The 27687-nt window shown below is 34.6% G+C and overlaps 6 protein-coding genes across 6 annotated transcripts; 3 read left to right on the top strand and 3 right to left on the bottom strand.

Annotated features, from left to right (window-relative positions):
• Positions 1–279: 279 nt before the first annotated feature.
• Positions 280–3331, bottom strand: TRIADDRAFT_51576 (uncharacterized protein; the record flags this gene model as incomplete). The annotated part of the gene is made up of 11 exons (XM_002107717.1): positions 280–325; positions 398–434; positions 522–657; positions 766–834; positions 927–980; positions 1111–1217; positions 1332–1361; positions 1928–2088; positions 2471–2577; positions 2962–3035; positions 3322–3331. The coding sequence occupies 11 exons, from the start codon at positions 3329–3331 to the stop codon at positions 280–282; spliced, it is 831 nt and encodes a 276-aa protein (XP_002107753.1).
• Positions 3332–5468: 2137 nt separating this feature from the next.
• Positions 5469–7447, top strand: TRIADDRAFT_20160 (uncharacterized protein; the record flags this gene model as incomplete). The annotated part of the gene is made up of 9 exons (XM_002108514.1): positions 5469–5559; positions 5970–6109; positions 6208–6244; positions 6336–6415; positions 6510–6622; positions 6738–6806; positions 6920–6995; positions 7100–7225; positions 7304–7447. Coding segments are annotated over 9 exons (876 nt in total), but the record flags the coding sequence as incomplete, so codon positions are not given.
• Positions 7448–8663: 1216 nt separating this feature from the next.
• Positions 8664–11308, bottom strand: TRIADDRAFT_51574 (uncharacterized protein; the record flags this gene model as incomplete). Its single annotated transcript, XM_002107716.1, has 8 exons — positions 8664–8837; positions 8916–9034; positions 9183–9327; positions 9411–9558; positions 9695–9727; positions 9955–10047; positions 10599–10649; positions 11046–11308. 8 exons carry the CDS (start codon positions 11306–11308, stop codon positions 8664–8666), a joined length of 1026 nt encoding a protein of 341 aa, XP_002107752.1.
• A 451-nt stretch (positions 11309–11759) lies between these two features.
• On the top strand, positions 11760–13156 carry TRIADDRAFT_19950 (uncharacterized protein; the record flags this gene model as incomplete). The annotated part of the gene is made up of 3 exons (XM_002108513.1): positions 11760–12399; positions 12544–12734; positions 12926–13156. The coding sequence occupies 3 exons, from the start codon at positions 11760–11762 to the stop codon at positions 13154–13156; spliced, it is 1062 nt and encodes a 353-aa protein (XP_002108549.1).
• A 5667-nt stretch (positions 13157–18823) lies between these two features.
• TRIADDRAFT_20134 (uncharacterized protein) lies at positions 18824–19842 on the top strand (the record flags this gene model as incomplete). Its single annotated transcript, XM_002108512.1, has 4 exons — positions 18824–18948; positions 19207–19304; positions 19412–19590; positions 19762–19842. The coding sequence occupies 4 exons, from the start codon at positions 18824–18826 to the stop codon at positions 19840–19842; spliced, it is 483 nt and encodes a 160-aa protein (XP_002108548.1).
• A 1695-nt stretch (positions 19843–21537) lies between these two features.
• TRIADDRAFT_51571 (uncharacterized protein) lies at positions 21538–27284 on the bottom strand (the record flags this gene model as incomplete). Its single annotated transcript, XM_002107715.1, has 12 exons — positions 21538–21585; positions 22088–22214; positions 22303–22411; positions 22483–22540; positions 22920–23033; positions 23177–23443; positions 23595–24103; positions 24338–24362; positions 24812–24946; positions 25076–25183; positions 26067–26207; positions 27144–27284. 12 exons carry the CDS (start codon positions 27282–27284, stop codon positions 21538–21540), a joined length of 1782 nt encoding a protein of 593 aa, XP_002107751.1.
• Positions 27285–27687: the final 403 nt, after the last annotated feature.

Genomic DNA, 27687 nt, shown 5'->3' with positions numbered 1-27687 from the left:
GTTTACGTTTGTTTAGCAGAAATATAGCTATAGATTCGGATACTGTCTCGTTAGAGTAAGGTAGATATTATGTTATTTATTACAATAGTAAATGTATCATACAAAACATGGCTTCATGTAACAAATAGTATCAGAAACTCTTTACTAGATAACAGATTTCAAGTTCGACATGTATAAATTAGGTAAATGATAAGGGTTCTTTCTGTAGTTACATCATAAGCGTTACTTGTCGTTAGATTATTTACAAGCTACTTTACAAGGTGTCCAGTAACCGCGTTATTACGCTTTCTTTTTCTTCTTAGCTATGCGTAAGGTAAAATGTGTCCTATAAAAATAATTTTTTGTTTATTTTTAAAGCAAGTTCAATTTGTAGTATATATTATTATTGTGAACTTACTGGCAAGTAGGGCAAACAGGTACAAACTTGCAAGAAACTGTTGGTGAAAAGAAGGATATACAATATATTATACATTCAAGTCTTGCTAGGCATTAATATCTTTCTACTGATATTAAATTCTTACTAGATAGACAGACTGAACAAATATATCCAATTTCAATCAATTCTCTATGACAAAAGCACGCAGCACGATAGTCTACTTTAGCCTTTGGAGGTAATATTAGGGTTTCTCGCATCGATTGATTTGGTAAGAATGCAGTCTAAAAGATTGAATCAAGCTTATTAAGGAGTGTACATTCTTCAGATCATAGAGCTCACGAGACCAATACATTATGATATCCTGCGAAGAACACGTTCATTCTACATACCAGAAGGTACTGAAGTAAACCAGACGGTGATTGTAATTTCAGGTAAATTCCACCAGTTATATCGCATGCCTATCATATTTGTATTTGATAGTGGAAGATATTAGATATTCAGATACAGTTCAGATTTTACAAAGAAGCATGATATTGAAATAATTTAAAACCTGCTGCAGGAATCCTGAATCTTTCTCTATAACACATGCATCGATAGGAACATTCTAGAATAACGGTGATGGTAAGAATTTGAAGAGCATTTTTTCGTTGTACGTGAAATACAAGTTAAAGTTAATAACGACTGCTGGAAATAACATTGCTCGTAATATAACTCATAAACAAACGCATACTAACGTATTTTTGAGCTGTAAATATGCAGTTCATGATAGGTAAATATTGAAACGATGTGTCAGGGGTGCATTTTATAACTAAAATTCTAGATTTCGCTTGACCTTTGTTCCCTGCATTGTAATAAAAATGATTCTTTACTTGCATTGTAGCCTACTTTGACTTTGAAATATGACACCATGAACGACAGTTATACGCATATCTTTTTTTTCTGCGATAATACTTACTAAGATCTTGATCGACGTGATTATGAATGTCTATAAAAAGAAAGAATTTAGGCTTTAAAGTTCGATAAGCATCTCAGAAGTTAGAAATGAATTACACGAATCATTTAGTAGTAAATTTATGCATGGCACAGTATAATAGAATTGCAAGAGCAGTCAAAATGATGCAAGTTTCGTCGAGAGTTTTGTTAGTAGAATCTATTTACAGCATAGTGCCATATTTAGAGCGGAGGATAATTTGATAGTACATTGGTTCTCTCCTAAATCGAAGTACAAACGTATATATTACTACACTTGCAATTATCAACAATATATCAATGAAATAAGCAGCTGGCGAAATTTCTTTCTCGTTAACCATTAATTGTATTGTATATCATGAACTACTTGTACTTCAGTGCAGACCAAAGCTCATTAAAATCATAATTTTAATCGCAATTTTTCAAAACAGAATTTATCCTAGCAAAATCTTCGAATAACGTAGATCCGTTACAAAGTTATTTTACGGATAGAGTATCCTTAGCTGCCTCTAATACAACAAATAAACCATAGCTACATAATATTGACACTAGTTTACGGCAGGTTCAGTATAAAACTCTTACCTGCTGTGGCCATTTCTTGGACAAGCTCTTTCACTCTAGTTTCGATGATGTAGTTGATATGACTTAATTCTTCATGTCTGCCATCTTTTGCTATATTTACTGTACTATTAGAGTTGGTATTTTTAATCCAATTATCCATGTGTGGCGAATACAAGTAGCAACTATAAAAATAGACATTGAAAGTTTCGGTAAACCTCTCGGACTGCTGTTAAGTAGCAACGGATTCCAATTTCAATAATTATAATAGAAATGGAACCTTTCATCATGTAGCATTATCTGAAAAAGGCGTATTACGTTTTACTCTATTCTGATTTGCAACAATATTATTTCGCATTCTTGTATAATAAATAGTAATGAAACGTGTCATTTCATGATTGTTGTATCTCTACTCAAAACTACGAATTTACCGTCCATTTGCATATGCATAATTGTCAAATGTGGCTACCGTCTATTTTTTGTCTTGATTACATCCAGGAAATATTTCAAAGAGTTTTAATCTATCAATTACCATCTTTTAATCGATGGAGACTGATTGTTGCTTACCTTTTGTTGACATGACTTGCAATGACAGCGATGCTATTTCGATGGTCCATCATTAAATGAGAGTTGATATAGACTACTATATTTTCGATATACCTTGTAAAATCCATCTATGTAAAAGGGGGTACATAAGGGATAAGTAATAGTATAATGACAATTATTACCATATTACAGGCACCATTCCACGGTTGCAATCTATGATGCATCGATAGTTATGCTCATTAGCTCGCTATTACTTATTGCTAAGTTATCCATGAGGGGATGAATTGAAATGGAGAAAGATGAATATTAACACAGTTACAGTATTTCACCTAATAATCTTGGGTTAAGTATTTGTTTATTTAAATCTACATTACAGTTGAAACTTAGCATTCAAGTATGAATAGAGCATCGTCTACTGATCGCCGCCATTCATCCACTTGGCTCCTTTGTAGAGTTCAAGGCAGCGAGTGTAGAGAATAAAGTACGAGAGTAGCAATAACAATTCATCGAACCTCTGCAGCAAAAGGAAGCCATGCTAATGGATTTGTATCGATCACGAGTATTAATAGATTCTCTCCGCTTCTTCCTTTTCGATATAATCCAGCGTGTTGCCAAGGAATAACATTATCATATACGATAATCAATCAAATGCTCCATTAGTTGCAGATTGAGAAAAGCGCTAGCATGTTACCATGCTAGGAACAGTATCATTTCAAGGCAAAATAATCCACATGAAAGAATCAATACAGCGAAAAAAGTAGATAGAACGACAACATTCATCCATCAGTATAACAGCTAAGATGATTGTATTCGATACTTTTATGCAGAATGGGCTATAAGATGGCAAAATGGATTGCTACATGTCTACTTACTTGTGCCCATGGTGGCTTCTGCAATCTGGAGGCAAATCCGTTTGCAGCAACCTATCTGTACAATGCACACCGTACAGTACAACACAGTACTGTTCACTGTAAAGTATAGTACTGTACATTGTACACTAGATCAAGATGGACGTTGATATTGAGTACCATGTAGCGAGCGGAATCTGGTAGAACGCATATATGTCTTGTAAAGTCTGTGGTAGTGTATGGAAGTCTTGGCCATCTCTAGTCGACCTGAGAAAAGTTCGGTTATCAGACGTACTGCAGACAGACATGCGAAGCCATACAGGTTGATAGAGTCACCATCATTCAATACTACAGTAAGTGGAAAGGATGTTTATTCATAGTCCTGTGAGTTTTGTACTCTGCAGTCTTACTCATTTAGATATGTTAAAGAGGCCTTGAAGTTCAGTCCGATGCGATTAATCAATCTTAGCCTGGAACTAAATGAGATCTTGTCACCCATTTCTCCGATGAGAACGAAGCCTACTGTAACTTACAGTACCTTGGGCTTAGTAAGACTAGGGTTGTGTTCAAACTACCAGTAACAGTACAGTAGCTGTATCAGCATGCGCATTCATGCTGCACCAGGCTTCGGCCCGTTACGGTACAGTAGACTACAGTATTTCCCTACAGTACTTAGATTTGCATTTTACTGTACTGTACACTGTACAGGACCAGACCATCAAGACCTACAGTACAGTACAGTACAGTACTGTACAGTACAGTACAGTACTACAGTATACTGGTGACGCATACAGTACATGTACTGTAAGCGGCACCGGCGTAGGATTAGCACAGGCCAACGCCGGCAGACAGAAGTTATCGGCTAACATTTTATCTCCACTCCATAGAAGCGATCGTAGTAGTTTGCAGGCAGCATGTAAGTCTATCAATGTTTATTTGCAAATCGATGATAGAGCTGTGATCGATTGGCTATCATGCCATTCATTTAGTTGGAAATGTTACGCAAGGTGTTGTTTTGGTACACTGTAAAATAGATTGGAACAGTAACGAATAGACAGATACAGTGGTAGCAGGTTATGTTAATGTCTTCATGATGGCTCAATAGTAATTGGGTAGCAATCCAATCTTTATAACCTCATTTAACTCAATTGACTTTCATTAATAGCCCACCATGGCGACTGTCTCGGAGCAGATGGAAGCAAGTAATGAAAAAATCTCGGTACAAGATCACTCGGTGGATCATCTTACACCGTTATCACAGACTTTAAATAGTTATGAAGGTATCATGCTGATTAGATTACAAGGGACAAGAATTCATCATTAGTCTTTACAGCATATGAAGAAATGATCATATTCTGCTGTTATTGCGTTACTTACATGGTGGAGATGTATGATATATGAATCGACCTATTGGCTGTAGCGAAATTTGACCTAGTTATTGTAACTCCAACCTTAATGCAAATTGCTTGCTGGTACTTTTTCGGGATGGAAACAGTGAATGTTGATCCTGTTTCATGAATAATACGTGTATTAAATTAGTTATCGATGTTGATTCCTGTAGTGATAGCACGTTAGTAGTAATTGATATGGAAGAGATCATTATGAATAGCTGGATGAGTATAATATGATCGTATTGCAGTAAACTAATGTAGGAGAGTTATTCCTTCATGTTGACTGTTGTGAAATATTGTAAGATTGGCACATGGATGCAAGTACAGTTAGCAGAAAGGTCGTACAGTATTGAGCTATCAACCCTAACCTTAACGCTATCAGTTAAAATGCTAATATGCGAGTATATTAAATTAAAGGATATCATGACGTTTGCCGTATACCTCCATACTAGAATTAGCTTGTTATCAGCTAATATTATAGGTTAATGTTATTCACAATATATCACTTCATCCACACATGTGAACTCGTATTACTTGGACGTGCATGAATCTGCTGTCTATTGATATTTCACTTTACTACTACAAGCAAACTACAGACCTACTGTATCTTCTCATTACATGACTTGCAAGCAGTGGCTTATAAATATGTAGCCATCTTTCATATCGATGATAGATTACTACTTAATTATAATATCCATGTCTCAATTTGTTAAACAAACGAGCTAAAGTGATAGTATTAGTAAAATTGAATGATTGTATCTTTTAATAGACTGCAAGAATTATTTTAAGCAAAAACTTGAATTGGAGCCTATGAAATCGAACGCGATAGCTGCAATTGAAACTTTGATTGAATTTATCAGACAAGATAAATGTAAGTAAAATTTGTTTACTGTTTTCAGTATACCTTCTAGGGATGTAGGTGACTCTACGAGGTCTAGTCAACTTATACATACTGTATAATAAGACTTGGAATATTTTTGAATGAGTTGCATAATTTTATAAATCGTCACTCGTATAGTGCAATGCGCTTTACTTTGTGTATATCAAAACTACGTTAATGTACAACATGTATCAACAATATAATAGAATGAAACATATAGATGTGCGATACGTTTGAATTAGACGAGTATGGATGACCGCCTATTAATCTCTTTTCCACTATACTGTACAAACGTTCGATGCCCTCGTAAATAGCTGTACAAGAATTAAGTACCTACTAAAACGTATACAATATATAATCGTAACTGTCTATTGAAGTAATTATCAATGCTGTTTCTGTAGGTGAAACTTTATCCGAATTTCGCGAAAAAATCAATGGAACTATAGATTGCCTAACAAAGACAGATAAAGCAGTGACTTCAGTTGCCTCTGGTTGTGAGCTATTCTTGCGATTTATTACCTTAACCTCCCTAGATCAACCTGTAAGTAATTAACTTAGGCAAATGAACAATGAATATAAGGTAATTTAGGACATCACGCGCAACAACTCACGCTAATAGTATCCGACATGTTATGATAGGATTTTCAACAATGCCGAATTGTGCTAGTTAACCGAGGTAATTGTCACAATTCTTTTCAGTTAGATAATATGCTATATGAACTATTTAGACATACACTAATCTACTATGAATGTATAATTGTATTTAGGTCAACTATTCTTAAAAGAAGTATCGCAGTCTCGAATGAAAATTTCAAAATTATGCATTCCATTTATAAGTGATGGTGCGGTAAGAAGATATTTGTCTTTGACATAATAGTGGAAATTCTTTTACTCGCTTCAATATATCATAAATCACTCTTGTTAAAATTTTCAACTTTCAGACGATATTAGTTCATGCTAGATCTCGTGTGGTTATACAATTACTGAAAGATGTAGCTGCAAGTAAGAAGCGAGTCTCTGTTTTCGTTACAGAATCAAGGCCTGATTGCACAGGGTAAAGCAAAATCTTGATGCTATTACTTTTCATTGTAATGCTGCTATTTTAGAAAGATTAATGTCTATGTTTCAACTGATGGCGACCATTTTACTTGTTTTAATTTTGTTTATAGTTGCGAATTTCAACAGTGTCTGACGGAATTTGGTATTCCAACAACTGTCATCTTAGATGCAGCAGTGGGGTAATGTTCAGCTACAGTAAAAGTATTGAATGTACTCGTATTGCTAAGTTGGTATCAGTTTTACTTTGTATTTGTCTTAGTTGAGCATGACTGTTTATATCTACAATTCTTAGATATATCATGGAAAAAGTAGATTTAGTATTAGCTGGAGCTGAAGGGGTTGTCGAAAGCGGTGGTATCATCAATAAGGTGCGATAATTTGAATTTAAGGATTTAGGATACATATTCCAATCTAAGCGCTACTGGTTATTGCTAAAGTTATATTATAGAATATATATTTCTATCTGTTATAGATTGGAACATATCAAATGGCTGTTATGGCAAAACATTGCAACAAACCATTTTATGTGCTTGTTGAAAGCTTTAAATTCGTCAGACTTTATCCTTTAAATCAACACGATGTGCCGAATGAGTGGAAAGTAAGTTAACTAAATTTGAATTTTTCTCTGCTCTTCCATGGATTAAGATTAAAAACGATTGGTATTTTATTATAATAGTATCCTACTTCCCCTAATCCCTCTCCTTCTGAACATCCGTTGGTAGATTATACGCCACCTCATTTTCTTACTCTATTGTTCACTGATTTAGGCGTTCTAACGCCGTCTGCCGTCAGTGATGAATTAATAAAGTTGTACAGTTAATGCATCTCTAAATATATTGACGAAAGCTACTGGGAAACTTCAGCGGATAATATATACAATCGCATTGGTAGCTTACTTTAAATATACTGTCTTTGGAAATATTCCGATGAATTGTTAGATATAATTTGAATTTTAAACGTTTGCATAAAGTATACATGACTATAGTTACGGTAATATATACAATGTCTGAATACAACTTGTCTATGTACTTTAATCGTTTGTACATTATCACAGGTTACTGTCACCTCTGACATCTATTAACGGTACAGAGAGTATTAATGAATTATGGATTATTTAATATAACGAAATAAATAATTTTAGTAACATTCTCTGGTAATTATCCTTTAAATTAACTTTGAATGTTAATATATCATTACTGTAAGTTGCCTTTACTTTCTGTGAAATATACGAAACGTGAAAATGATTATCAGTTTGCAGAATTTATTACCTTTCGTAGTTATTAAAGTTAACAACTACACAAAATTTATGAGTACGTTGTTGGAATTTGAGGATGGAAAACTAGAATATTTTCAATGAAGTAGCCGTAATTATGTCGCAGTCATATGCGATCAAAGGCAATATTTCTAATTAAGCTCTCTGATGCATTTAATTTGTCAGTATTATATCAAAATTTCATACTGTAAAAGCATTTGCGTGGCAAGATACTTTTAGTGTGTTATGTTAGCACTGTAATATGCTTCGTGAAGCAACTGCGTTAGTTCGGTTGCCGAGATACTTTCGATATTCTATGTCAGAATTGCAAATTTTGCATTAAAGACTTAAATAGTAGTTTTACAGTTCACGGTAAGGTACGTGATGTTTCAGCCACCAAAAGGTTTATGAAGTTCCTCATTATCTTCAAGAAGTTAAAGGCACATTAAATTAAATCAAATCAATGATTGCATCGTAATCAACTACGCCATTGGGGCATTATTCACCGCAGTTGCTGACGATTCACCGCAAATTACATCTTATTTATTAATTAATTGTATTGTATGTAAAAATATTTCAATTCTAGCAACACTCTTAATGGAATAGATTGATATATTTAATTTATATTAGAGCTAATCTCACTATGCTTTCCTGAACTATCTTGAAATTGTTACGGATGACGGGCATTGTACATTCGTTTGTAGCAAATTCAAAAGTGATCGAAAAATCTTTGTACATTAGTAGAAGGACATTAAGTTAGTTACAATTAAACGAAATTATACATTTATGTAGTATCTGCAATTATACGAGCATCAATTATATCACCAGATTCTAATTCTAGGGATACTGGCGTCCTTTTCAAATCAATTCTTTCCCCATCGATAGAGAAAGCAATCGACGATAAAGGTATCCGATGAAATTTTGCATATTCCTTAAATGCAGTTTCCAAAGGCTTGAGCTGTAAAATATTTATACAATTGCGATTAAGACTGTGACGGCAGTTCTTCAGTTAAGAGTCCGTCAATTAGCAACTTACTTTATGGACCTTGAATGTCTTTGTAGCGCGACTTTTATCATCACTTTGAATTTTTATCGTTAGAATTGAATCAGTCTGGCACTTTTCAGTTCGAGTTGGCTTTTTGATAACGAAAAAATCTAAAAAATTTATAGATTCAGACGACATAGATTGCATTTAAGGGTTGTCAACTTTTAACTGATAATACAGCAATTATTCAATATATCGTAAATACTAGTCCGGCGACTCTTTCGTTAACTTAGCAAACATAATAAGTAGTTTACTTACCGAGTATATCTGTAACTGAAAAATTAATCGATTGTGGAGTATCATCCAGTTTGATATCAAGATCTTTTCTAGAGATTAAAACCTGATCCACGCCAATCATTTCTTCTCGAGCTATTGTTTCCGCAATAACTTGAAATGGCTCAGTCTGTAAAAAGGCCATTAATACCTAATTACGAATACAGAAAGTAAAATTGCTCTGTTTGCTTCGAATGAATTCGTATTTTGTACCTCCAATAATTTGTATCGCTTGATTTTATCACCAATTCGAATAGGAATGCGAACAAACTTATTTGTTTGAGTGCCGCTGATGGGATGTTCATCAAGATCTTCGTCAGGATTCTGAGAATGGGTGTCCTCATGTTCGTCAATTTTTCGTCTACATTGCAGAATTAGGCACATATCAGAAAAGATGGGTATATCCACTTCAAAATGATTCGATCATGCCTAGTACAAGGTTGCAAAGAGGCTGCTTAAAATTCCTTGTAACAGCCTATTCACAAAGACTCTCCTACCGTAGTACTTCTGCCATCATACTGTTAGCTTTCCTACATGATTATGAAGAGTAATAAAATCAGTTGTTTTACCTATACTCCTATATTGATGTGAATTAATTCTGAATTTATGATTATAAGTAATAATTAATCAACCAGGCTAGTAGAATGATTGTAATACATCTAGTTGGAGGTGAGCAAAATGTGATCTTTAAATTTACGTCAACACTAAAAATCTGCACAGCACATTTTATATACAGTTTACGATATAAAATACTAACATGATTATTTCATCTGATTCCAATTCTTTCTCGACTTGTCGACGAAGAGCATCCGTATCCACGGTCGATGTGCAGATGAGATAATCCTCATTGCTATCATTGAGGAATAGGAAAAAAAAATTTTTAAGACTTTAAGATTCCGCTAAGGTAAGCATAACTATTACTCGAGGTGAGTACTCGAGAGATTTTCTTTATGTACAGCACATTACTACTAGTTTTAGATATCGAATACCGTAGCGACTACCTAGCAATATAAGTGCTAAGTCACGGACTACTAGAAATTACCACTACTTCTAGTAGTCTACGCGTATAGTCGAGTTACGTAAGATACACTTGCAGCATTGACTCCATGTAGTTAATAAGTTAGCCAGTCTATGGCGTTCCATTATTAACTGATGCAAGTTATTTGCAAGTGTTTCGACTACGATTTGAATCTTGAAGTGATATTTTCCAATAAGGTCTTTAGCTAAGTTATTCATATAGTAGGCTCAACGACTAGGAGGTGTGGAGGAGTAATAGGAGAAGAAATATACTTGTTGATCAATGGTATTTGTAACTGGAGTATCTACAGTATTGTTATGCATATCGACTTGTATGGATAAACCTCCTAGATTATGCAATAACATTTCTCCTTAGATACTTACTTCGATAAATACGTTCTAATAATATTGAAAGCCCAAGCAAATGATTTACAACTGCATGATACAATAAAATTATGGTATGTGGTGAAGTACAAAATATGCAGAAGATGTTCAAATAGAGTCCTGTGCAGTACAGTACAGTGTACACGCAATTAGGTATCTACAGTGATGCAATTTCAGTTTCTCACCAAGTGTCTTGGGTTAAAATCTCTCTTTATACTCAGTATTTAATATCGTCAACACTGTATGACTAGCATACGGATAGTCTTGGCGTAGAGTAGATATCGTCTTTTCTTGAAATACCAGTATTTAGTTTCAGCAGGAAAGTATGATCGTCAAAGCCGTAATGCAACATCAACGCATAGTTATTCACTTGTAATTAATTCATTAACGACTAATGACAGGTTCACATTAGCAAATTCAGTATGTCTTATAACAGTAGTCGATTACCTAATTATCTCGGAATCGTCTAATTCCGTACTTTTTGATCTCGTATTTCCCTTCTTTTGTCTTTTGTTGGCCGGTTCAAAACTAATAATGTCATCATCGTCATCGTCATCAATAATGACCTTACGAGTTTGAGTTTCTACAAAATTGATCGGCTGACTATTTCGATACGTGAAGAAGCTAATTTCATCTTCTTCAGAAGTGTCCTCATCTGAACTTTTTACTGATTTATCCATACTTTGGGAAGGAAGTGTACCTGAATTCATTTCGTCTCTGGCATGATCGATATGATGGCCGACGAGAAGATCTTTGCGAAGGAATTTTTGCTAGGAGTGTGGCAGTTTTCTACAGTACTGTACAGTACAGTACCTTGACGAATTTCGAACAATAAATACTGTAAAATGCCTATCTTAGTACTGTACTGTATGCCATTAATTAATTAAAACGAGTTGTACAGTACAGTACAGTACCAGTACAGATTGCAGATCTACAGTACTGTACAGTACAGTACAGTGTACAGTACAGCACAGCACTTACTGATTGTACCCATATGGAACACCTTGGCTTGCCTTGAGCGATCTCGATCTGTGGTGAGGATGCTATGGAAAGCTGGCTCCTCAATCGACAAAATAGCCTTTAGCAGCAGGTAGAGATTATTGTCATGGATATACTCGTACAATAAACCTTTTCATATAAATTCAAATGTTAAGCTAAACTATGGAATCTCAAATCAAGGAAATTGCTCAGTTTCTAACGTTACAGACACGACCAGATATCAAGTTACCAGCTATAGAATTTATTGCAGGCCTGACTGGCTCTTCAGAGACAAATACATTAATTGCAAGGAATACTACTATCATAGATGCAGCGGTTAATTTGACTAAAGATGAAATCGAGAATGTAGCTGATGCCGCATATATAACTTTAATTAATGTAACAGGTGACGATCACGCAGCAAATTACTTATGTAAAAAGGACTACGTGCAATCTTTGCTTTTGTATGCCTTGAAGAAAACTGCTAAATATGCGGATAAAGCTTGCATGATATTATGCAACCTTACCCGTCTTAGTCAAGGCTGTGATACAACGATGGAAATATTGCAAAGTCAGGATGGAAGAAAAATTTTTAATCAATTATTAGACGCATTCTTTTGCTCTGGCTACAATAAGCATGCTACGTATCATCATGTTGCTGCAATTTTGGCCAACGTAACGCAAGTCCAAGCTGCTAGAAGATGGATATTAGATAAAGATAAATTAATCATCCAGAAATGCTTACCTTACACACAATACTATGATAACGCCATACGACGGAGAGGATTAATTGCTGTTATTAAAAATTGTTGCTTTGAAAGCGGTGAATAAATCAGCCTCTTCTTATGATGATCTGTTTGTTTTGTTGTGTCTAATTTTGCAATCATTTAAGAATCGATTGATGTACCATGTTTTATAGATGGTTGGCTACAATTGATTGTATGTCTTGTTTTGGCACGTTTTACAGATTGTAACGAATGGCTGCTCGGCGAAGAAATAGACATTTTGCCACATTTGCTACTTCCCTTAGCTGGACCCGAAGAATTAAAGCAAGAAGAGACAGATCGTTTACCATTAGATTTGCAATACCTTGGCGAGGACAAAGTTAGAGAACCGGAAGCAGATTTACGAATAATGCTGATAGAAAGTTTGATGCAGGTTGCTACATATTGTATTATCTAGTACTCATGAAATACTTTCATTTTCAAACTTGAATGATACGCAGTATTATGCATATTGAACTTCAGCATTCTGCTGTGTACCTACGTACGCATATATGGATAATAGTAAAGGTTCGATTATTACGTTATTAATATTGATTGTACGATGCTATCTGGCAAAAATTTTAGTTGTGTGCTACTAAACCATGTCGGATGTATATAAGAGAGAAAATGGCTTACGCTATCCTACGTGAATTACATCAGTGGGACAAAAATGAAGACGTCCTTTCAACTTGTGAAAAATTAATCCAGATATTAATAGGTGATGAGCCTGAGGCAGGAATGGAAGATCTACGTAATGTGACTGTACCGGATAACTACAGTATAACTGACAAATCTGAAGCAATTGTTAAGAAGTAGTGTTTCAACTTTCTAGAGGATATGATTGGATTATTATTTTTATTGGCTATTTTTATATTCGACACATACTATACGTATTATAGTCAAGATTATACTGTAGCTTAATCACTTATTTGTACATTTGGATCCGATGAAGCGCTACTGTATGCTGTGATCTTAACGTGTTTGCCATTTCATTGCAATAAATTACTCTAGTGAGTTATCACTCACTACAAATTGAGAATAAATTACGTAGGAAAAAGTATATCTATAGTAGCACCAAGCTGCTAATGCACTAAATCCATGCCTATGCTATGATTTATCCTATATAAATTATACTGTTTGGAATCCATGAATGATTGATTCTTGTTTACGCGTATGTACTCTTTGTCATCTTCATATTAACGAACTACTTTATACTAGCTTGTTATGGGATCATTTCGCTGTACTACTAGTTTGTAATCGAAACTCGTTTACACTTTTTAACTTCAGCTGCTGTACGCTTTGCTGAAAAGACTTCGTAGTAAGCATGGATAAAGTTATTAATTATTGTTTTATATACTCGCACCGAGACAGTACAAGTACTGTACTTCTATTACATTTTCATTCTATCCATGATCTGATAGCAAAGTTATCGAGATGCTAGGATTCTCAAGACATGACTGATAGTGAATAAAAACAAGTATAATTTCTTATCCTTTAGTAGGCCTGAGAAAGGTAGGGTTCGCTTCAATACCTTGATGATCTATAGACCTTTAGTACTGATTTCCAGAGATTAGTGGCACCGATTAAAGTGAAATCATTGCATAACTGTATTGAACTCTGTTTTTGAAGTTTCTATAGTGAAGTTTGGAATAAATTGTTGTAGAGTACTGTATACTAGCTCTACTATCCGGCCCATTACTGGCCGCTTGTGGGATTTTACAGCACTGACAACCTCAGTACATTATTTACTTGCACAATCATTTACCATCACTGATGAATGATAACTATAATACAATTAGCTAGCAATATGTAACATAGTATTCACACTATGATAGTAAGTGGTAAGGCTATTTGATTAGAGACGGTATCTGTTTTGAGTCATTTTGATTCCAACATCTTCCATCTCTATGCTATTCGACCGACAATGTTTAGACCGTAGCAGTTGTTGTGGAGATCACGCCATGTTCTTGTACGTCTTTGTACAATACTGTACGTGCTTACATTGGTGAAATTGAGGATGTACTAAGACGAAAAGAACAATACAGGTTATGGACTTTTCGATTTCTTGTGGAAGAAAATCTACAAATCCATGTACAGTGTACAGCCAATACAGGTATGAAGGTTATACAGTACAGCAGTGGTTAAACTTGAGTGTGTGTGTATTTACTCTAGTAATAGAAGAACTGATCAATTGTATATATTTGCTCGTCTACTCATCATTATTCTACAGATTTAAGTTATAATGAACGTTGAACTGGAGTCGGATCGCGGGGAAAGCTAAACACAACATTAGTACAGTACTGTACTAGGGCTACGCATCTGGGTTTATTCTATGATATAATCAATCACTCATCGCAAGAACTAATCAATTGTATATATTTGCTCGTCCAGTCATCATTATTCTACAGTTTTAAGATATAATGAACGTTGAACTGGAGTCGGATCGCAGGGAAAGCTAACCATAGTAGTACAGTACTGTACTAGGGCTACGCGTCTGAGTTTATCCTATGACATCATCCATCGTTTCTGCTGTGTACAGTATACCGTGTGGTAACCGATCAAGGTGAATTAATACTGACGCTGATCGCAGAATGCTAAATTAAGGGCCCTGAGGCATACCCTGTAGTCTACAGTACCGCTATTGCTAAATAGAAGTTGGACTTTATTACTTAGGACTGACGCGACTTTTTTTATTGTAGAAACTTGCAGTGCACATCCACTGATGGTACAGCATGAAAGGATTTCATGCTGATAGTGCGGTACCAGGGACTTGTAAGACTAATACGTAATTAGTCTTAAAAGCTCTTGGCAGGACAATGATGAGATTTGCATGGACATTGTAATTATTCTTCTCATACCCATGAGAGTTGATGATCTGTCTTTGTATTGAGATGGAGAAATTGGCAATAAAGTAGACTACGAACTGATCGTATTGAACACGACTGGCAGGACGAATACGTATTCGCCTTACAAGTCCCTAGTACCGCACTATCCAATGCGAGCTTGAAGACAGTAATAATTGTAATTATTATTCTCATACCCATAGAAGTTGATGATCTGTCTTTGTATTAAGATGCAGAAATTGGCAATACAGTAGACTATGAATCGATCGTATTTAATATTGCTGGCCAGAATAGAACGTCTAAAGAATTTTGTGGATAAAATGAATCAAACTATTTTCTTCTGTCAGCTTACTACGAATGAATGAAGGGCAAATTTTTACAGTGCATTGACCACTTCATACTGAAGACAGTACACTACAGTACTGTACTGTACTGTATGTACTGTACTGTAAACGGACACTGTCGAATGTGCACTTGGTAACACATGGGGTGTGTTTTCCTGAACCGTACTACAGAGTCTACAGTACACTGCACTCTGTACAGGCTGTACAGTACTGTACAGTACAGTAGACAGAGTCTCTACAGTGTACTGTTCTGTACAGTACAGTACAGTATCCTGGAGTGCTAAAATCCAATCAATCAATCCTGTGATTTACAGTATTTAGTACTGTAGTCCATGAGTTAAAATGACTCGGCTGAGTGAGGATTGAGGAGCAGAAGACCATAGTGGTCCTTGTTTTGTGGTACTGTATTGGTGGTACTGTGTTGTATTACAGTACCACCATTGTGTGCAGTATACTGTACAGTACTGTACTGTACAGTGTTGTATTGTACTGTACTGTACAGTACAGTGTACAGTACTTACTACTATTAGAGCTTTTGTTTGTTGTACCGTACTGTACTGTACAGTGTACAGTATAGTACAGTATAATGTACAGTACAGTACAGTACAGTACAAGGTAAAAACAACACTGTACTGTACAGTGTACAGTACTGTATGTACAGTACTGTACTGTAAGAAAAAAGGATAAAGTGCCAAGTTGACACCGGCTAGGGTTGACACCACCATCCATAGTGGTGCTATCCAGCTTTGTGCGCGGAAATCAATCAATGAACCGATACAGTACTGTCCACTGTAGAGGGGAGACGGTACACTGTACGGTACAGTACTGTAGACGCACGGTAGACGCCGTAACTGGACAGTGTACAGTGTACAGTGCACAGACGCCAGCAAGAAAAGTTTGTACCGTAAATCAAACACAATTTTTTTGAGGGATCTTCGATTTTAGTCTATAGCTTGCTGTCGATTTATTTCGCACTTTGAAGAACTCCAAATGGCCGATCAAGCGGCATTGTTGCTTCGTCGCCAGTTACAAGGTAGGATTTATTGCAAGGCTTGTGTTCATCTATAATCCATTCTTTCAGACGATGACTGAGATGGATCGATTTGATGAAAGACAGCGTTATTTCTATTCTATGGTTGTATCAATGAAAGAGGAAAATATTGCTATCATGTTCATCAATACATGCATTGTTCACATCACATATTGGACTACAGTGTTTGTACCCACTAGATCAGTCAGTCCATGCAAAAACCTTTTTTTATTGCTTTTTCTCCTACAAAAATCAACTCGGAATAGCCTGAACAGTACCGTGTCTTAGCTAGAAAAAATATCAATCTATATGTACTGTCGACAAGATGGTGAAAGCGTAGGTGATACCATCGAATCTACTCCAGGTTAAGGGTCGATAAGAGCAAATCGATAGACCACTTTTCCGGTTCAAATCGTCACTTTTATCGTATTTTCGCCATTATAAAAACATTGAGCGTAAACTACCGATCGATAGAGTGATTACTGAGATAGGCTATTTTACTTCTGGCTACTACAGTATTCTTCTGACATTTACCATTTTCCCAATTTGAAATAAATGGATACTGAATAGCGTATGCCATACAGAACAACCACTGTGCTATAGTGTTCATACGGTACCCTTGACCGTGGCTATGCAACCATACAGTATAGTACAGGTACTATTGACTGATAGAATGAAGGCAAACTCGTTACAAAACCTACAATGCTGTCCGTAGGTATGGGTAGGTATACTGCCCATGCAAACAGTTGCAGAATGAAAACATCTTCTACCACATTATACACTTTTACTACCACTATTAGACGATGCTATCAAGGAAAAATGGATAATTAGAAACTTGACAGTAGAATGACATTCGATGGTCGATGTAATTAGCTTAGAAGGACAAATTCTTCATAGTCTAATGTACAGTACTGCACTTTTCCTATCTTACAATAGATTAATTAATTAATTTTATACGCAAGCATATTATGCATAGTATGTTCGTCGTCACGTTAAGTTTATACTCGTCTTTTTCTCTCCAAAATCGCCTTTGGAACAGTCTACTGGTATCTTCGAGAGTTTTCCTTACATTCTGTCGTTTCTTACTTACGCTAAAGGTAGACTGTATTGCTAAAATCGACATCGCATAGACAGCACAAGTCGTAAAGTACTTTGAAATCATAGCGACATTGAAATGTCATGGCTTTCGCCGTACTGGATACTACAAATACGACTCGCGTACTGTGGTAATCGCTTCATGTGATTGATGGCAAACGTACTGCCTTCATTTTCTCTACTTGTAGACTGATTAAGTAAACTTCCTACAAGAAAGCAATAATATAGTTAATATCGATAATCATAACCCCCCCCCCCCTTATTACGGTATGTCTTAAATGACTGACTACATCCAAGTCTGCTAACTAAAGCTGCAGATAGTCATGAATCACCAAGAAATGCTTACAAAATAAAGTGTTCTTATTATGGACCAATTATTTTATATAGTGGATGTAATTACAAGATGTTTTCATTGTCTTGTAGTTAGTAGTTACGTCCTGGATAGCTTAAAATTAACCTCGCTAGTGGATTAGCTTATTTGGAATTCTAAATTTCTATCATAAAAATTACAAAAACCATTTGGTAGATACGCAGTCAAATCCCTTGATTGCTGATAGGCCATTGTAGCTTTTGAAGCTATACTAGTACCCATCTACATCAATGACAAATCGGATGCGTAGTCAAGTAGAAATTAGACGGCATACAGTAGTTTTCAACTTTTTCATGTCCTATTTCTGCAGTGGATATGCCCTATGCTGTGATTGAAACTTTTCCTATCATTAGTGTGGAACATTGCAATGGCTTACATTTTATGGCATTTAATTGTATTCAAGTTATTTGTATACTGCCGTATTAGCTTAATCGACGTTGCATGTTATTGTATTAAATAGAATACAAAGAGGTTGATTTCAGAATTACTTGTGATTGCAAACTGCAATGATACTCGATTAGGAAAGAATTCATTAAATTTAATTTACTTAAAGTGCTATACAGATATCAAGATTCTGTCATGGTTTCCTTAGTGGTTTTGCTGTATTAGCAATCGTTCATTGTACATCAGTAGCTGATATACGCATAGCAATACTTGTTTCTTTACGTTTAGTTAGTATCGAGAATGGTCTTGGGGAATAATATTGTACATTATTCGAAATCATGCACATTTAGAGCTTACTACCATTTATAGACTGGATGAAAACTACTAACGTTTTCTCTCAATCTCTTGATGAGTCTAATGTTAAATTTTAATCTTCTTACAGAACTTCAAAGGAAACCTACCGAAGGATTTTCCGCAGGATTGCAAGACGATGACATTTTTAAATGGGCAGTAATGATAATTGGGCCTCCCGACACGCCATTGTATCTGATATACTGTCACTGACTGTACAATCACTAGTCTTTATTATAATGATGATATCCCGAACCATTTTTGGAAGATTATCTTCTTTTGTACAGTAATAACCATCTAGTTTGTAACCTAGATTGAGTCAAAGTAAATTCACTACCTTAGCAATGATATGTTGAACCGGGACTTTTTTAGATTTTTATTAATCTCTTGCGATATTATGCCTATCTAGCGTAGCATCATTATTTCTTCTTTAACGCATTTGCTATCAGTGAAGGAGGCTTCTTTAAAGCTCATCTAGATTTCCCTAGAGATTATCCACAACGCCCTCCGGTTATGCAATTTCAAACTAAAATTTATCATCCAAATGGTAAGTTTCATGATTACAGTATCAATATCTTTTCCAGTCATGTGGATAACTAAAGGGGTCATTGCTAAACTAACCCACCTATCGTAATGCATTCCGGTATTGCTTAGTCGATAAGGACGGCAAAGTTTGCATATCAATACTACATGAACCAGGAGAGGATAAATTTGGTTACGAAAAGTCATCAGAAAGATGGAGACCTATTCATACCGTTGAAACTATACTTTTAAGTGTTATTTCTATGTTGGCTGATCCGAATGATGAATCTCCGGCCAATATTGATGCAGCTGTAAGAAATTAGCTTGGAATTGTTGATAATCGCTTACATGTCGTTTAAAATTATATTGCATTACTTTTAAGTTGTATCACTATCGAAAAATAATGAAACACTCTAGCTACATCGATGTATGCTAATAATATGAAAAGAAACTAATCTCTTATACTTTGTTATATCTTGTAGAAGGACTGGAGGGAAAATAAAGAAAAATTTAAGAGATTGGTAGCGCAATGTGTAAGAGAAAGTCAAACGTCATATGATTAATGTTATTAGAATAATTTCAAGTACGTGAACGATGTTGTCTTTAAATTATATTATATAACACGAAAAATTTTCATGTTGACTTCTGCGAAAAGTTTAAATATCTGAAAAATATCTATCATTCAATTTAGTTTTGTTTAGTTTAAATAGATTTTGTATCATGTAGCTTTGTTGAGACATAATAGTGTTTATGTTTAGTATTTGCATGATCATAACTTCGTATTTGCAAATGAAAATAATCATGGTGTAATGCTTGCATAACTGAGGACATCACATGTCGCTGACCATGCGTACTACCATTTGTATACTTACACTTGATGTTAGAGATTAATCAAGCGTTATATATTTACAGTTATAAATTTAAACACTACTTATATATTAATCTGCCACAAAGTAAATTTATTGTCCATATGTTAACCAGTCTGATGCTATCTACACATATAACGGAAGGATTTTACAATGGTATTGCTGTTAGCATATATCCTAACTACTGATCGTGTTTGTGTCGTTGTGGAGCTAAATTGCCCATATCGGAATTTGTGGACAGTATTCGAATTACCTTGGTGCAAATTCTATTATTATATCTATCCATACTCATTTATTGAATACGTCAATTGAGCAAAGAGCTGTACGCTATTGTATACTACTCAAATCTTTACTCGCGCTGCATTTAAGTTCTATAAAATTTACGTGTAAAAATTAATGATCAATGAATAATGTAAATCTGTGATTTACTCTTTTACTATAAATAACTGCTTTAAGTACCGATAATGTTCGATTTTATCACTGGAACACTTGACGTTAGTATGTAGTATGATTTAGGTTTTTATAGGTGTACTGTAGAGAATACTAATGTTTTTTTATGTTTTGACTAACTATGCATTGTTCACGTATAAAGTTATGGACAAGTTTTGATGTCATCGTCAGGTGTGATTCATTTGGTATGAGAGTTTTCTGCATGCATTTGTAGTATATCGATTACTAGTAGTCAGATACTATATCGTTTGATACTGTAGTTACTGTTTCGTCAGCAGTATATGATCGATAGACTTTTGATGTTATAGAGTGGTTATTTGCTCGATACCGTAGTAGTAAATCCTCCATTTTGGGATACTGTAGCATTATTTAAATGATCAAATGTCATAATCAAAGGATTTTTAAAAATAGTCAAGCTATAACTAATTAGATTATATTAAACACATTTTCAGTAATGAGTTGCACGAAAATTTGTCAATTTTGTAAGTCGGCGTGAATTATTGAACTGATACTAGTATCTCTGACTGATTTCAAAATGACTTTAATAACATTAATTTCTTTCCATCATTTGAATTATCACATATTATTTGTAAAAGAAATTGCAATGATTTATTTTCATTACAATAGTTTACAAGTAAACATTGGTTGTTAATCTACCAAGTGTCGGTTATGCCGCATCACTTAGAATGCGCAAAATTAACTGGATTTCGTGCATTGACGGTAACATTCTAGAAATTATTGCCATAATCATGTTGCAAAGTGATATCGCCATGTTAAGTTAATCCTAACATAAACGAACTAAAGGTGATGAGTATGTTGAAACAGTTTCTTGTTGATCGCTAAAGCTGTAGAAATTGATATCACATTAGTGTTAATCGATTAACTTAAAAATTTTCCGATTGAATATCAATTGGAAAAGTTTTTAATATACATCTCGAATCTCTATAGTACAGGTGACATTTGGTATCGAGCAGTAGCAGCTACAATATCCTGAAAATTTTGAGTTAAAGTAAATTATAATTTCTGATTAATTCTATTGTGTAATCGGTTAGATATGACTTATTGTTACAACACAGTCAGGAATAACAGAATTAATCCATTATTACGTAATAACTTTACATATTATGCCGACAATTTTTTCTTCATAATTATGTCATTTATATACAATTCGATTTTTGATTTTTAATCCTGCTAAACAGTATGTGTAATGTGCAGTGAAGTATCAGCAAGCAGGTCGATCTTATGTTTACATACCAATTGCAAGATTTGCCCGTATTGCATTATTAATTACCGTATTTGTTAGACTGTAACAACGATCTACCTTAGGCACTGCTTTTGTTACGGTAGATAATTGTTTAAGTTTAAATTTATCAATGTATAATACAATATTTAGTGTTCATCATATAGCAATTCATTTGGAAGTACAGAATCATGATCACGATTATGTTTCCATTGTAACAAATTGAAAATAACATTGCTAGAGTGAGTGCACTTTATATCCATCGTCAAAATAGCGGCTGGCAAGATTTTGCGCTTTAGCTGAGTTAACGCCTTTCGGGACTTGAAGAAATGTTTCCCGTTTACCAAGACGATGCATGTGAGCAGTACCGCGATGATTTCTAAACAGGAATAGTAAAATTTTAGTATGATCGTTTACATTATCAAGTACTACGGCATTACTTCCTTACGGAGGCTATTTGCGATTACCTTAAGGTTACGTTGCTGATGTCTTGGCTCCCATTAAGGACGCTCTCCATATGAGCTATCAAATTGATACAGTCAGCTCGTTGACTCTGATTGAGATCCTCTAAATTATCTACATCAATATACCTGTGTTAAATTAAAAATTCGGATCCAAGCTTTATTGCAACTTTGTATAATGCTAACCTTTGGTACTAAAGTAACGACGTGAATGCGTCATAAATGAATACTTAAGGGAGGAAGCCTAAGGGACATTAAATAGACGAGTAGATAATATTTAGATTTACCTTGTAACTACAATTGATGTAATCACCTTAATATCATATCAATCGGTATATGCCTCATTTTTTTTAACCGGTATCCTACTTATATGGCTCTCCATTTCTCCAATCCACCCAAGACATTGAATAAACTGTATGAAATCGAACACTTTATGATTAAAATATAGAAATTTTTTAAATGTATCAATTTTTACGGTCTAAAACAAAAGTTCCATAACAACAGCAGAATAAACTCATGGCACGGCTACAATAGATAGAGATATGAAATTATATTGTAATCGTTTCTTTTGAACATTCTAATAGATATGTGGTATAATTATAGCATATCCATACAAGTATTACCATAGAATTGTATCTTTTAAGATCGTATTCTCTGTCTGGATGTAGCAGTAAAGCCAAGGACGTTTCCGAATGACATTGAAAATATAAACAAACTCGCTTCGATTCTTTCAAATCCTAAATTGACGGACAAGAAACATCACAATCTATATTTATTAATGGAAACTATCATCTCTACACAAACGGTGAAACCAGAATTCCAATGTTTCATATATCTGAAGTTGTGGTACAATTATAACCGAACTGAAGCTACGATTAACCTCATATAGATGGCTCTGATCTTTGCCATTGTTTAGCCACCGTAAATTACTTAAAGACGACGATTTTATGATACTTTGAGGAGAGGAAATTTCGTTATTGTTTTCTAGACTTTGTGGGCTAGAATTGCTTTCCATTGCAGGACCAGTATCATCAAATTTTATCGTATGGTCGTCAGTATCTTCAGTACAATTGATTGAACCTTGAGTACTAATAGAGGGTTTATGCAGTTGCATTTCAGGTTCGCATTCAATTTCTGTTCTCATATTCTTTAATGCAAACATAATAAAGAAAATAGTTGATACACTTTTAGTCAACAGTTAAACAAAAATTGGTGTTATTAACTAATTTCAATTTAATAATTTAATCAAGATTGCGATTTCCATATGCTTGCAACAATGTACAAATTTATGACAATACCTCGCTCACTTGGCTTAATAAGGTAATTTGAGTTTCTTCAGTACTTTCCTCGCCTGTATCCTCTGTATCTTTACCGAAATGATAATTGTGGGTAGGTGCATTACCTCCAATGTCAAGGGATGCGATCATCGGTATTGCAGCAGCAGATCCTTCGCTACTACCGTCGCACTCCCTGTAATCGCTGCAACTAGTTCGATCAACTGAATTTGTATCCGTTGTACTTGTGTCTATTTCTACACTGTTGTAAGAAATTTCATGGAAGTCTTGTGGAAAGCTATCTGGTAGCGTAGACGAATGCTGAAAGGATAAACTGCGACGATGGACTGGAGTTGAGGTGAATCGATTACTGATGATTGAAGCTGACGGTGAATATACCATACTCTGACGGCTTCTATAGCGGCTATTTGAGCTTTCATCGGTATTATCAAATTTGTCTAAGTAATCTTTCAACTCATCGACAGGCATATGGACAGAGACAATTTTAACTTTATCGGAAAGTTTTCCATTGTCTAAAAGCAACATTAAACACAAAATACAGATGGTGAATTTACAGCCATATATTTGCCGCTCTATTGCAGACTGAATTAGGAAGAGACTCCGAAAAGTAGTTTCTGCATTCTGATATTTAATACTTACGCAAGATATAGAAATCCTTACATTTTAATTAACATTACAACTATACTAACTAGTCTTGCTATCGATATAACAATAACGCCATTACGAATCATATACGTACACCTTACCTTCGAATGCTATGTTAAAAATTTCCTATCAACATGTGCAAAATAAGAATTATGTTAGTTAAAAAATTATAATTATGTGCAACTATACAACAGACTATAAGCCGATACAATAAGCAGAAACGAAGCACAAAAATGATGTCATTACCGAATTACGTCCATGCCTTAAAAGACTGAGATATGAAGTTGTATTCGGGTGAAAGTGGCTGCATATGATCCTGGTAGAATAACAATACACGTATCATTAATCGGCTGCGACATTTATACAATGCTATTTGATCAGTGGAATTTGTACCAATTCTTGTATAACATCGCGCCAGCAATGACGTCAAACTTTTCTTTACATTCTTGTAATATTGGAATAATTAACTCACTCAAAGCTCTACTCCCCTAATATTGAATTAAAACCATTCCGAAAGATTATTCAACCAGGTTACATGAAGCTCAGTAAAACATCTATTTGAAGACACTAAGTACCCTGGGCATAATTCGGCAAGGAAATTTCCCAAAGCAAGACAAATATTCTGTATTAGCACTAAAAATTAATTCCATTAGTACGTCACCAATGTTTTTCATACGAGCCAAAAACTCTCTGCGATCGCCATTGCATGCCTATTAATCATGATAAGAAGTAGGCATATTGCAAACAGTAATTGAAAGTTACTACTATATTTCCATTATATTATCATATTTTGATAAGATAGTGCTAGAAACGCTATTTATTGGTAAATATTGTTTAACCTCCAATAACACGTCAAAATCGCAATAAAAAAACTGGAAAGTATTAAGTAAAAATTCCATTTGGCACTTTATCGTCATGCCAAGACTTTTGACGTGATTCCCAAGAAACTGTTCAAAAATAAGATAACATGTATTAAGCATTTTAAAAAAATCGTAGACCATGAGGAAACAAACTTGAGGCAAATTTAGGTTAGACACAATGTTTATGGCTTTGCTTGAAAGATCATCCTAGTAACCTGACTAATTAGCTAGCTAACAGTCACCAGACTTTCAGTAGCTATAATTTCCATAGAGTGAGGAATATTAACTTTATGATAGAAATTTCTCTATATTAAATAATTACTGATGCTAAGCACACCTTTTGTCAGTTTACATCCATTACATTACTTGGGAAAGATGAGCTCTGATCGTAATAAGAGAACTAAATAGCATAATAGTGTCATGGTATGCTTTACTCTGTTAAGAAAGAGAGTAGTAATTTTAGAGCAAAGCAAACGTTGCTCAGTTTACTGTATGATATAATTGCTCTTTCAGAGGAAATTAGAAACCAATTCGTTCACTCCAAGTGCACGCAAGATATTACTACTCTACTGGGATATTTGATGGAAAAGTGCATGACCCCGCAATCTAACCTGCAAGTAAAACTACAGGCAGCAAGTTCATCTGGGCAATATCTTAGTAATAACGCAATATCCTTACTGTACATCGCTACATTGCACTAGATATTTCTTAGTATTTAATCATACGGGTAGTCAAATAATGCGTTACCGTAGTTCGATAAATTGCAACTAATATTCTACGTAAGTTTTTTCTCATACCGTCCTGTAATGTCGCTTTAATTAGACATGATCCAAATTGGAAATTACTAAAATATCAGTTACACTATCTGTAGTGTATACAGTATAGTATTTATCTATAATTACAATTATAAATATATAATCGATTCATTTAGCTCGGTAATAGCTGATGTATCTTTCAGTCAATTACTTACCAGAACGAAATCTTTGTGCTTCAAAATTCTGATCTTGCTTTTTCTGCTATAAAGTAGTAGCTTACTACTGCTAGTAAAAGACTGATTAACCAGAAAACAACCCAAAAGCTGCTTGCATACTTCACTTCTGACGCTCTCGTCCTATTATCAAATAATATCACTTAATTATTCAAATATTTTATTCTCAACATTGCATAAATAGCGCTACCTCAACCAGACTTAGGAAGCGCAATAATAAGTGTATTGTCGTTATATTGATGTCTCAATGAAATCTAATGCTATTAAGACTATCATACTTTTAAATGAAGGTCATTTGGGGGATGTATTTCAAGCAAAACAACTGATAGCTTAATTAATAGCAGTCGCAAAAGTAATTAATTATGCAGCAAACTGAACACGAGGTGACAACTGAAAAGTTGAGAGGTGTTGATAACAAGATAGAACAAAAGATAGTGGCAATATGTCATCGTGTTCGTTTTGAGAGCAAAATTATATTGAATAGCTGCCACTGTTGTTATGATAATCTAGAAGACTAATTAACGTTTTGGTAGACAATATCCTCACAACTTTAAAAATATACTTTGCTATATTTTTCCACAGAAGCTGTAGACTATGTAGTAGACCTCTGTAGTAAACATCATATGGTAATGTTGGCATAATCTTTATAAATTATGCATCATTAATAATAGTAATACCCTTGTAATGGATAATTTTGATGCTTTATTTATGTCTTGGAAGAATGTCCACGTAAAATAAATATTCTAATTGCATGTTCTTATAGCTAGTTCAAAACTTCAATGTCATTCTAGAGGTGCAACTTTATTGAATTCAACATATGAAATGGATCAGCATTAATCGATTGGGTATTACAGTACAATAGCCATTAGGATTAGTACAGTGTAGAGTAGTCGTTATGCAATACCGGCGAGGGCCATCGAGAATTGCATATTACCGTAAAATGTATTCGAAGGCATATCAACGAATGATGAAAGTGTCAAGAAATAATGTTGGATTTCGATCAGACCGATAGCAAGTCCAGTATAATTAATATTTTAAAGCTAGTATACGTGTACTTACGTCAGGATAGTGATATACTAGACAATCAGATGTATTTTCACTTTCTTCATCCCAGTTTCGTAAATCAAGTATTAAGCAGAATTGAGCAGGAAACAATAAGGTATCATCACCAGTTAAATCCGTCTTATTTGTTTGATTCATTTTCAATAACCTAGCATAAATGAATAAGCTCTATGTTTAGCGTCAATGGATTTAAGTCTTTTCAGACAAGAAATAATTTGACAATACTAAATGCGCGCAGAAAATGCAGCTTGTAACCAGGATTGTAGTATGCCCGGGAATTTTTATATCTACCTGCTTCCATATAACTCAATCCTATTGTATTACATCATAGTTTTAAATGTAAAATTTTTACTATTCCTGACTACCAGCACCGATTGGAATTTGAACTGCTTATCATCGCAATCGAGTAAACACACAAATTATGCAAAACTTAAACTTTAGTTTATCGATTTGTATCACTTTGGGATAGTTTAATACAGTATAGTAACCGAAGTTGAATACGAAAAAAACAATACTGGCCATAATGTCGTCAGTCAAGTAA

This window comes from Trichoplax adhaerens, genomic scaffold, assembly GCF_000150275.1.
Source record: "Trichoplax adhaerens TRIADscaffold_1 genomic scaffold, whole genome shotgun sequence".
In the NCBI taxonomy this organism is placed as follows: domain Eukaryota; kingdom Metazoa; phylum Placozoa; class Uniplacotomia; order Trichoplacea; family Trichoplacidae; genus Trichoplax; species Trichoplax adhaerens.
The sequence above is the reverse complement of the archived record's forward strand: the minus strand, read 5'-3'. Positions and strand labels throughout refer to the sequence as shown.